We start from the raw sequence: 12,598 nt of genomic DNA on the forward strand, positions 1-12,598 counted from the left end.
GACGCTTAACCGACTGCGCCACCCAGGCGCCCCCTGAAGTCCATACTTTTCACAAGAACCCCAGGTGATTCATATTCACGTGAGAATTTAAGAAATACTACTGGGGCGCCTGGGTGGCGCAGTCGGTTAAGCGTCCGACTGCAGCCAGGTCACGATCTCGCGGTCCGTGAGTTCGAGCCCCGCGTCACGCTCTGGGCTGATGGCTCAGAGCCTGGAGCCTGTTTCCGATTCTGTGTCTCCCTCTCTCTCTGCCCCTCCCCCGTTCATGCTCTGTCTCTCTCTGTCCCAAAAAAATAAATAAACGTTAAAAAAAATTAAAAAAAAAAAAAAGAAATACTACCAAGAACTCTTATTTTTTCAAAACTCCTCAAAATATTTTAATTCAATAGCTATTTTCTTTGAAACTACAAAAGGAAGCATAACTTATTTTAACTCACACTGTAATAAGGAAAGTGTAAATGATAGCAGGAAGGAATATAAAATATGTTTGCTATAGTATTTGCCATAAGAACCGCATGCAAATACATATATTTTTAAAATTATTTTTTTTAACATTTATTCATTTTTGAGAGACACAGTGTGAGCAGGGGAGGCAGAGAGAGAGAGAGAGAGAGAGAGAGAGAGAGGGAGACACAGAATCCAAAGCAGGCGACTGGTCTAAGCTGTCAGCACAGAGCCTGACGTGGGGCTCGAACTCACAAACTGCGAGATCATAACCTAAGCTGAAGTCGGATGCTTAACCGACTCAGCCACCCAGGTGCCCCAACATGCAAATACATAATATAAGGATATAGTATATAATGTTCAAAGTATTTAAAAAATATAAAACATAAATTGATTCTGGAATCATAAAACTTCTTCCATAAAACAACTTTTCTTTAAGTACAAAATGACCAACTACATAATAATATAAAGCTAAAACAAACATGACAGTTTCTGCTTTTTAATTCTATCTCCCAGGTTATAAAATATTATGAACATATATGTTTATATACATTTTTTCCATTTATATTTCTATATAAATTGCTGGTAGTATCTTTACCTAAATTTACAATTAGCATAGATACTATATTTATTTCAATTCCTGTTTGGGTAATTATTTGAGATAAATGACAAAGATAAAATCTTGTAATATAAGCTTATATAACAGAAAGGTAAATCTACAAATCACAAAGGGACCAATTTATATGTTAAAGAACGAAGAATTGAATTAGCACATAGTTGAGCCATACATATGTGTATCTACATAAAAATATACACAATATATACATATTTTTCCAGACGAGTCAGTGGATGATCAACAAATATTTCTGTAACAGAAACTATTTGATACAGTCAAAGCTGTAACAGAATTTCCTTTATAGAATCAGACAAAGCTGTGAAAAAAACTAATATGTTGTAGTTCAACTGTATAAGCAAAAGAAGAACCTGAATAATATTAACTATTAATGGAGATACATTTGCAGTTTGGAAAGGCAAAAGAGTGCTCAGATCTGTTACAGACCTATTGATTAGGTTGATATTTGATTGGTTGACATTTTTGTGGAACTTATGTAGAGTCCCAGTAGAAGAATAAAAATTTCAAGATTACATTCTCTTGCCATTAAAAAATTCATCACATGATTATTTGAGCTTCTTGACTGTTAGAGTCTTTGGGGATATTTTCCATGAAAGATAACACTAAGTCCCTGAAGTAGTTCTTATTAATGATGCATTCAATTAAAAACAAAATATTGATTCAACTTTGTCAACCTAAAACTTAAGTAATACTGTTTACATATGCTATTACGTGTAGTTAAAACCACACAGCAGTACCTAGAAAAAAAAAAAACCTGAGTTTATGAAATAGAAGTAACATCACTAACAAAGTAGATTTTATAAGATATTCATGGGATCTTCATTAAATTGAAATGTGAAATTTTATTAGAACCAATGTAAGAATGTACAAGGTGTTATTAAAACATGGGAGACCGGTAAAGGGCAAACATGATGTAATTCTTTAATGAAACACCAAAGAGTTATTGTGTATCTGAAACTCTATTTTCAATATGAATTTCTATACTAAAAACATCATAACTATTCTTCTAGAAAACAATGGCATTGGATTCAACCATCAGTGTTGTTTTCTTTTTCTTCCAACATGTCTATGATATTGGATAGCATAAGGTCAGCATGTCTGAGACTCAGAGTATGCTCTAAGGTTCACATTCATGTACAATAGAATAGTCTCTTCATTTATGATCTGTTTTAAGGCATATTCTTCATTATCTAGGAACATTCCAGTGCTTTATGACAGCACCATAGCAGTCTAAATAATGTGAGAATTATGCTTTCCCTGACTGTAAGGAGTTAAAATCTGTTTCCTCTTTTTTGAAAAGAAATTTTGAATTGAACTGTGGATTCATATGTACTTCTCTTCAAAAGTAGCATTTCGCACAACTATAATACAGCATCATAACTAGGATATTTATGGATATTGCTAAAAATCTACTGATTGTATTTAGATTTCCTTTTCCCCTTTGTATTTTCTAAATTTTTCATGTATTCTTGCAGTTTATTGGATTGGGCATGGAACATACTAGTGTATTATTTATCTACTTTGCCCCCACTTGTGAGTTAGTAACATGGAAAGTTACCAAGTCCTCATAGTTCTTACCAAGTGCTGTACGCTTAATACGTAGTGTTCTGACCCACTACTGATACTTAATAATAGTGGCACTGTATAGTGGCAACAATGCCTACTGTATATCCCGATAAAGCTGGAGCATAACAGACCTCAGCATACCTATAGCTGCACATCAAGAGACAGTCACTCAGCTGATTGGCTGGCCAGTCGGGATTCTTTCATTTGGGATAGTGGAGCTTTGTGCCACTAACAGTTCGTGCATGGTAGTAACACAGGGCAAGGGACAGAAGTTGAAATTTTTTCTTAAATGGGAAAGTCACAAACATACACATGCACACCAAATCTGCCAAATAAAGTAGTTTATAAATTCCTGTAATTCAAAGAACGGTAACCCTTGAACAGTTCACAAATGGATGTCAGATTACAGAACTGGATATACTGTTGCTATAGCAAACTGCTTATTTAGTGTTCTAAAGCAGCTACCCCACATTATATGCTGCAGAGAAGTCTTTATTTCAACCACATTTAACTTTTTACAGGATATAATAATACCCTGCAAATTTCACACAGTGCCTGGAGCACTGCTGACTTTTGTTTGCTTCTCTGAAAACGCACTCAGTCAAAAAGACTGAACTGTGGTTCATGGGTGGGAATACATCACTTCTTTATTTTAGCAGTTTGAATCCCCCATTAATGGTTTTGCACATTAGCAGCCAATCAAATAGTTTAGATAAGGCTGAGAAGAAATCCTCTGCTATATTCACACAAAAAATAAACTCCAGTAAGAAGAAAATAAGCTTCTGTGCCATCAATCAAAATTAAGGGAATGCAAAATAAATAATAGCAACTGAAGAGAGAACTATAATATAATGTTGCAATTACATAAATTAAGAAGCTGGAGAGAGAACCATAGGTTTTCTCTTTCTTTCCTTTTATGTTTTAATTTTAATTCCAGTGGAGTTAATACATAGTGTTATATTCATTTCAGGTGTACAATACAGTGATTCAGCACTTCCATATATTACTCAGTGCTCATTATAAGTGTACTCTTAATTCCTTACACCAAGTTCACCTATCTCCCCCCGCCCCCACCGCCACCACCTCCTCTAACCATCTGTTAGAACTGTAAGTTTTCAAGTGAGAAAATAAGTGGAAAGATACCCTCAATATTAGGAAAGCAAAGATATACCATATAAAGGCCAGAGTCTTTAAGTGGAATATACTTAAATAATATGTTAAAAACACTCACTTCTGAATATATACACATTGCAAAAAATCTCTGTGAGGAGTAAATTAGGTAGACAGACAAAGAAACCAGTATGACTCTTTAGTGCCCCAATGGACCTAGCATTGGAGACATCACAAACAGGGATGAAAAGAACAAAGAGCTAGGTATTATAGCACCAGCTCTGCTGGGTCACTAAAGCCACTGAGTAGAAGTCACTGAACAAAGTGCTTTTTGTTACTCAATAGAATGAGGCACTTATTAAAGTCCTCATTTTTTTGGACTAGGGAACTGCAGGTTAAAGGAGTGCAAACATCTTCATGCAGGTCTCAGAGCTAAAAAATGGTAACCAAGGTTCAAACTTAGGTTAGCTGTCTTGATTATATATATATATATATATATATATATATATATATATATATATATAACATATTTGCATATTTATATATATAGTCTTCTCTTAGTAGGACTGACCTCACTGGACTGGAGAATCTCCCTGCCAGTTATCAAATTGAATGTGTGTATGCAAAAGCGATAGAAGAATAGTCACATAACGAAGAACTAGAGAAAGTAACATAAATCTGGAAGAAGATGGTTTGAGTGGCAAATGACAATGTGAGAGAGAATGCTAGAATATGGAAACATTCTTTCTGTAGAACCCCTCATGATTTTCTCTCAGATATGAAGGTACTAAGGTACCATTCAGTCACTTTGAGTTCTGTTTTACAGGTTCACTTAATTCTTAAATGAAGCAGATATCTTAACTGAGACTCCAGAAAACCAGTGAGACAAATCTTGAACCGATTTTTCTGAAAGGATGCAGAGAGACTTCTGAAACAAGAGATCTTGGCAACATTCCATAAAGCACTGATGAAGACATGTTTTGTGAGCTATTTGGGGGCAAATGGGAGAAGAATCCCAGAAGACCACATATCTAAGAACAAAACTTTGCTAAGCCAACCACTGAACTATTCAAATTTTATAAACAACATTTATGAAGATATGAAAGGCATGTACATCAATAGACTTGATACAAAGCTGGGAGGGACAGCTCATTCTCTGGTTAAATAATATCTATAAATTGTTAAATCTAATGACGGGAAATATAATTGGAATAAAGTCCTGAATTCAGTATTTTTAAAACACCACATAAGTGGGGTGCCTGGGTGGCTGAGTCAGTTGAGCGTCTGACTTCAGATCAGGTCATGATCTCACAATCCGTGAGTTCAAGCCCCGCGTCAGGCTCTGTGCTGACAGTTCAGAGCCTGGAGCCTGCTTTGGATTCTGTGTCTCCCTCTCTCTTTGCCCCTCCCCTGCTCATGCTGTGTCTCTCTCTGTCTCTCAAAAATAAATATATGTTAAAAAATAAAAACACCACATAAGTATAAATTTCCAGTAAAAGTTTTATGAAATGTATTTAAAGATTTTAGCAGATTCAACACACAACAAGATGATATGAATGCTGAATAAGAGTGAATACAAACTTTTTACGCTGAGAGATATCTAGAATACACATTAAGGATAGTAACTGCATTGCTGAGCAGATAATACATGAGGTATTGTGGCCACTTCTCCACAAAACACTTCAAAAGGATGAGGAATCAAACTACCTTCAGATGACAGTATCATGTCAGCATACAGATTGGTTGATGGCCTGGGGATACTTATTCCAGAGAAGAAAAGACTTTCTTCAAATGTGTAAGTAATTGCCATGGATAAATGGGAGTAAGTTCACCCTGCGTTAGGTTGTCATGCAGGTGGAGTTAGGAGACTCGGATTTGAGTTTAACATAGTGAAGAACTTTATAACAGCTAGATGAGTCCCATAATTGGAAAGTATGTCTCATATCATAGGGAATTTCTTGGTACTGAGAGTTCAAGCACTGGATGACTGTGGAAGATCTTCTAAGAGGTGTGTGTACATTAGGTGGGAGATTGGAGGTGAGCTCTCTGGTGCACAGTTGCTCTTCTGGGTGCCCAATGTCTGCTGCCCCACATTGAGCTAATGAAACTTCAATGTTTCTTTAGGTGACCCAACATTCTAAGCCCGCTGTCAGTGCATTTGCTTCTGATGTCAACTCTATTCCTACATTCCAGACACAGAAGAAAAAACTCAAGCTAAGCCAAAGAGTGGATTTTATTTTTTTGCCACAATGACTGGTTTGGAGATAGAGGAGACATGACCTAAGTCAGACCAAAAAATATGCTAACAGACTCAATTTAAGGATTTTCTGTTGACCTGTCCAGGACACAGACTACATCTTCTGTGAGACTAGTGTGATAATGTGATTCTGAAGCCGAAAGCAGGGACAGAGATCAATCAGGGCGCAGGAATGGAGCTAACCAGGAGAAAATTTGTTAAAAAATGGATCCTAGTGATGTCATCTGGATTACCATACCCTTGAAGTTTTCACTTATACAATCTAATCTATTTCTTCTTTTCCGAAGGTAGTTTGAGTTGTTTTTCTCTCTTACTGAAAGAATTCCAAGTGATACAACTTCCAACTTTCCTTTCCACTCCATGTGGAAAACTTATTAATTGTACAAAGGAAACAACTTTTTAACACCTAAAAATAAGGGGTAAAACCCGTGGTTTAGTTAAGTGGGTATGTGATGTGAGTCTTGCACAGTGGAACCAGAACCATAGCTGAGATAAATAAAAGAAAGGCCAGGAAGCAAGATTTGACAGGAGTCTGGATTTTAAGACTGAGACCCAGGAACAGCTGTTACTGAGGCAGGAGCTACCCACCTCCTGCTGGGACACATTTAAACTTGAAAGAGCTCTAGCTGTGATGCCTCCCTAACACCAGGACAGACCGCAGGCTCTTAAACATTTCATTACATCCTTCTGATAATAGGCATTTCTTATTGCAGCTAGAAGAAGCTTCTTAAAGTAGCCATATTGTAGTAAGAGATGGACAGGAAAGAAAATGGAAATCAAATACTGAAAGGGAGTGATGACCACCTTTCAGGAGGTTAAGTGGTTTATTATAATAATAATAATAATAATTATTATTATTATTATTTCAGTTTGGTTGCCATGCTTATTTAGCATGGTTAAATAGAAGAGTAAGGGGTGATCAGGGAAATCAGGTAGAAATGAAGAGTAATACTACTTATAAAAAAGTTGATATGATGATATCAAAGAGCTTTGGGTACTAAGTATTAAGTATGGATTATTAATATGAAGCATGCCTAATAAAGAATGATCACATCCTAAAAATTAGGGGACACAGAGTGCTTAGTTTTAGAGCAAGTCCTGACCTTAAGGAAACTACAATTTTGTGAACATGAGAACTATCAGGATGAGAAAAATTCCAAGGAAGATTAATACAGGATTTCTCACTACTCTATTCAAACAGTGGTAGCAATAAGAATGCAATTTCCTCCCAATGTTTAATGTCCATTGTCTCTCACCAGTACATCATAAATTTTTCAGGAAGGTGCTGTCTTTTTCTTTTTACAATCCTTGGATATTTAATGAGGGAGAACAAAAACTATGTACTTTGCCTATTTTATATAATGCAGCTTATATATGAAGGATCGCTATGCATGACTGTTCAAAGAACGGAGCGTACAAATCCAAATCTATTTTTCTAAAAAAATAAAGAGTAATCCACTTCTAATTCTCTTCATGAATAATAAAGCAGACAGTGGTTAAAAGCAAAGAAGTACGTTCCAGAAGAGAATGTCCTTGCAACCATGACTGAAAAGGCTGCTAGAGGCCAATGGACAATACAAGAGAGACACAAGGAAAGACAGCTAACAAAATTCTTACACCTGAAAGATAAAGATGAATAAGAAAGAAGAAATAGAGATTTAATAAGTTAAACCAGCACATCTGCTCTGAAGAAGTCTTGCATTTTTAACAACACCCTTTTGTTGGTGCCATTTATCGGGACAAACACACCAGGGCTTTGGCACTGAAGCTGGAATCTATTTGCACATGATACTGGTTATCTAGATGAAAGCTAGATGCCAGGAAAAAGCAGTTCTTGAGTGAGGACTAACATATAAGTCACAGAAACTGTTCTTATGTGGCTCTTATTTCAGTGTTGTGTCATCGTCTCCCACCCCAAGCTGGCCTTTACTGATCCCTTCTCCTGTGAAACTGTTCCAGCCTCTGCTGTTTACTTGGAATGAGTATCACATTCAAATGGAGACTTGGACTTTATCCAATTTAGCTTTAGCCAGCTGAAACAGTATCAATGGGAGAAAATGATGCTGTAATTTTCTCCTCTGGTAAAACGTGGCTAGAAATCCATGCAGAAAATGTAGCAATATTCATTAAAACGAAGAATATGCTACAATGAATAGTAATAGTTTGCTTTTAAAAGCACTTGTTAAAATACCATTAGATGTTCAATAATGACTGAGACGATGTAACAGAGATGTATGAATACGAATATTGAGTTCGATTGCTTTGAACTCTGAGGTGATTCCTTTCTCAGATTCCATTTTCAAGTGTGACAACTGGAGAGGACAATTAAACAATAACCAAACTACCAATGTATTGTGAAATGCTGAATGAGTGCCATCTTTACCTGCACAAAGAAAAATACATACACGTTTGTGTGACAGAGCGGAGTTAGCACCAGCATAAGTATAATCAGTATCTCTGAAATTAGGGGGAAAAAAATAACTGAACTATATATGTAGGCTCTCCGTTTTCCAAATGAGACCCTACAGCTATACACTTGAAAGGAGAAGATTCATTACAGTTCATTGTTAGTTTAAGATTCACCTTCATATGCACACTTGTGATAAAATAAATGAATAAATGGATATTCATTACTCAGGAGAGTTAAGATAACCTGCTAGATTTGAGACCAACCTTTTAAAAATGTCATCATGTGAATGTGCTCACAATCCTATAAAACGCAATATTGCAAAGTGGGCAACTGGGCCAACCCTGGAGTCAGATGAAGAGGAAGTGAAGCTTGGTTTTGCCGTTTTCTAACTCAGAGACGTGGGGCAAAACACTTACCTCCTCTTGGTTTCATCTGGAAAATGTGAATGATGGTGATAATAACAGTGCCCAGCTGTTGTAAGGTGAGTTAGGTAAACATGTAAAACAGTGACAGACCCGCAGTAAACAATAAATGTTAGACATTTTTAGTCAACATCCTTCTAAGTAGATAGTGGAAGGTAGAATAAAAGGTTGGAAAGAGAAACCCAAAGGAAAAGCAGGGGAATTAGTCCTCGTGTTATTCTTAAGTCTTTGGTGCTCATAAAAAGAGAAAATGTGAGTGATAAAGTTAATCTGTATGAAAATATGAAGGTCAAGCTACTATTTCTATACATGTGGTGGCTAAACTGGTTCAACCATAATCTCCAGAAGGTTAATTGTTTTCACTGCTGTGCAGCAGTCTGATGGAAAAGGAAAGTCCAACGGTCTTAAAGTGGTTCTTTATGCAGCATGCACACGGAAATAACAAAGTGTTTTCTTGTAGTCAACTAGTAACTTTTCTTGGTTGATCATTTCTCAGGATGCACTTTCTTTGAAGTCTTGAAAGGCCTCGGCAAATGTACTCTCTTAACTGCCTTTTAATACTATCCTCCTTAAGAATGTGAAGGTGGCTTCAAGGACAAGGGAAGAAAATGGTAAGTAGGCAGAATCAGATTGTCATTGTCTTCTTTCCATCAACTAGTTTGTGAAACTACTTTAATTGTTTTAAAATGCCCAAGATTTCCTCTCCATTACTTATCAGAGTCATGCATTCAAAGGATAAATATGGTTTGCTCACAAAAATCAAGTTCACAAAGAACCTTGGTAGTTCTCTTACTATTACCCTAGTTTAACAAAAAGTGATGCATGCTATATTTATTTTAATTTACACCCTGAAGGAAAAATATTACTTACTTTCCATCCCAGACATGGTCACCTCTGTGGAAAATCACCAGGTTATTCTTAGGGTCCAGAGCCACCCCAGAGACCTGGCCTGGTAACAGGTATACTCCAGGCCAATCCAGGGATTCTTCGACATGGAAATCTGTAAGATAAATACAGACATTTGGTGTAAAAAGGAAAGCTGTATAACCTCATGAAGATGCACAATGGTTATAAGAAACTCATGCAGTAATGTCACTAGACGCAAAGAAAAAAAAAAGTCAAGCCGTGCTCTAAATAAATAAACCACATGCACATGCCGAGTAGCTTCCTGAGCTATGAAATGAAGTGACTGTGAATTTGTTTGGGGACCGTATGCCCTCTTTTCCTCTTGATAACATGCCTATGAAAACAGCTTACCCGGAAGTCCTTATAGAGCAAATCTGAGACTACTTTCTTCTTGACATGATTCTTATTTAAAAATAGCATGTTTGGGAAATAAGACCACATGGATGGCATCATTTTAATACAGAGCTTTTACGTGTGAATCAATAGCAAGCATGGGCAGTAAGCCTGTGTGTGTGTGTGTGTGTGTGTGTGTGTGATCTGACTCCTGTGTAAATTCTAGATGTTCAATAGACACAAGACCCTATAATAAACCATCGCTAATTATATCATACAAGGAATCTATATAAGATACCAATCTCATTTCTCTGAATGTGAGGGTTCCTATAGCAATGGGATTGGAGGGACACTCTCTTTCATGGCTTGTATTTCACTGTTTCCTGACACAAGAGAAGGGAAACATAACAAACTCTGTGACTCTCAAGTTATTCTGATTTCTAATCAGAGTACCTTTATACTTAGAGAATACCTGCATTTATTTGTGTTAGGCCCTTTTATAAACATGTTTATGAATAAAGATGTATGATGTATGAAGTAGCTGTACTGACTGAGGATATAAAGTTAGGAAGATACTGTGAAATCAACTGTATCAGTTCCATATTTCTTTCCCTCTCGAATACTTCAACAGAGATGCCGAGAGGTAGAAATGCAGCAATTCGAGTCTTGTTGCTCCTTCCCATCCTCTGGAGGATGTGGCAACATGCAGTGAAATCCCTAGAGACAGGCATTAAAGACTGGAGGAAGAAAGGAAAGCACAGGGCTTGTAGGATCAGCTTATGAAAGCTTGAGAGCATGCTGGTGTGAGAATAAACACTTTTAAAGTAATTTTCTCAACTGCACTTAAGGAAATAGTACTGCTTCATTCAAAGTCTTTTTACCTCTGCACATGTAATTTTTTTCTTTAATAAAAATTAAGAAAACAGCGCAACTGAATGCCTAGGTCAGTTCTGCCTACAACTTCTGCAGAAGCATCTTCAAGTATTCGCTAAGTGTATTGTCTATGTAAGGCATTGCTAGATTCTGGGAATAAAACATGGCTTTTGGCCTTGAAGACCTTGTAGAATAAAATGAGAAAAACAGAAACCAAATACTTATGACACACTGTAGTGATGGAACACAGGAGAGGGTCCATAATCCTTCCTGGGGCTTGGCTGGGAGAGGGTAGGGTTAAGGTTAGACCTGGGAGATTTCCCAGAGAAATAAACACTTGTGTATGCACTTAAAGGTAAGTGAGGAGTTCAGTGAGTGCAGAAGCGAGCAGAGAATATTTTGGTCAGAAAGATCAAAAGCGAGGATGTTTACAATTGCAGAACGTTTTTCAAGATCTTTAAATAATCTGGAAAGGATACCTCTCTGTGTCCAGGTGGGGCTAGGGGAGCGAAAGGCGGGATTAACAGACCTGGAGATCTAGTTTAGACTGGAAAATATATTGTGTACCATATGACAGAGTAATGGATTTAACAACGAATGAATGTCAGTCTGAGCTGTGGTGTCTTGATCTATACGAAGATTAATTTTGAGGCATGCTGCAAGTATATTATTAGTATCAGTAAAGCACAGAGTTTGGAATAATTTACTTTTGAAATATATTAGGGCCCATGAGAATGTCATTCTCACTCACGTGTTTTGAGATACGCCTTCTTGAGTTGAAGAGAAGGGGAACAGAGTTACAGCTGGCACGCTTACATTTGCAAACAATTCTGGGCACAGCAGTGGAGGTGAATGGGGCTGCTCAGATGAATAACATTCATCATCTGTCACGTTTGTCATAATAGGAAAAAAAGGATGCAAACTGCTGCTACAGGCGACTGGTAGCCAGTGAAGGTGTCTAAGCATGGGGTGGCATGATTAAAACTGTGTTTTTGAAAGTGAAATCTGGAAGCAGTGGTATAAGCATGACAATTAGAGATGTCTAGATAGATCAACAGATGGATCTATCATCCCCCAAAGAAAATGTTTTCAATTATTTTAAAGTTCTCAGGTTGTATGTCATTCACTCCCATCTCCGTTACAGCTTGTCCATTTGGTGGTCATTGTTCGATGCTCATTCATCAGCACCTGAAGAGTCCGGATGGTCTTCAAGGCAACCTTGAACCTCATGATAACACAGATATTTAGCTGCTTTTCATCAGATTCTCAGTGCCCAGAACTACTGCACCCAGATGGAACTTCTTGAGGGCAGGGATCGTGTCGTATTCACTATTTGTTGTAAAGTCTTAACACAGCACCTGGCTGCCTGTTATGGCCTAATAAATACACTAAACAGAATGCTGTGGTCCAGTCTACTTATTTATGTTGTCAACCGGCACTTAAGCACCCTTATAATCTTATATTTCACTTGTACTACCTCTTTTTACTCCCCACACTGCTGAAGACGTTAAGAGACTCAATAAAAATGCTAATTGGCTAATCATTTTTATTAAAGAAAATAAACATATGTTTCCTAGAACATTTCTATTCAGTGGTTCATCCAGCAGGTACTGGAAGCTAGGTGCTCATGAAGGTCCAGAGAT

General features: G+C 37.1%; 2 protein-coding genes across 23 annotated transcripts in view; one reads left to right on the forward strand and one right to left on the reverse strand.

Annotated features, from left to right (window-relative positions):
- The window catches only part of GIN1 (gypsy retrotransposon integrase 1), a 79,439-nt gene extending 67,086 nt beyond the window's left edge, over positions 1–12,353 (forward strand). For all 4 annotated transcript variants that reach the window (XM_040447644.1, XM_040447677.1, XM_040447654.1 and 1 more), the window contains one exon: positions 12,100–12,353. The gene's annotated coding sequence lies outside the window, so the exon portion shown is untranslated. The remainder of the gene's footprint in view (positions 1–12,099) is intronic.
- Positions 1–12,598, reverse strand: part of PAM (peptidylglycine alpha-amidating monooxygenase) — a 288,055-nt gene that overhangs the window by 34,213 nt on the left and 241,244 nt on the right. For all 19 annotated transcript variants that reach the window (XM_040447619.1, XM_040447600.1, XM_040447591.1 and 16 more), the window contains one exon: positions 9,714–9,843. In XM_040447619.1, the coding sequence (XP_040303553.1) occupies positions 9,714–9,843 (130 nt within the window). The remainder of the gene's footprint in view (positions 1–9,713; positions 9,844–12,598) is intronic.

This window comes from Herpailurus yagouaroundi, unplaced genomic scaffold (assembly GCF_014898765.1).
Source record: "Herpailurus yagouaroundi ecotype Mexico unplaced genomic scaffold, PumYag 29, whole genome shotgun sequence".
Taxonomy (NCBI): domain Eukaryota; kingdom Metazoa; phylum Chordata; class Mammalia; order Carnivora; family Felidae; genus Herpailurus; species Herpailurus yagouaroundi.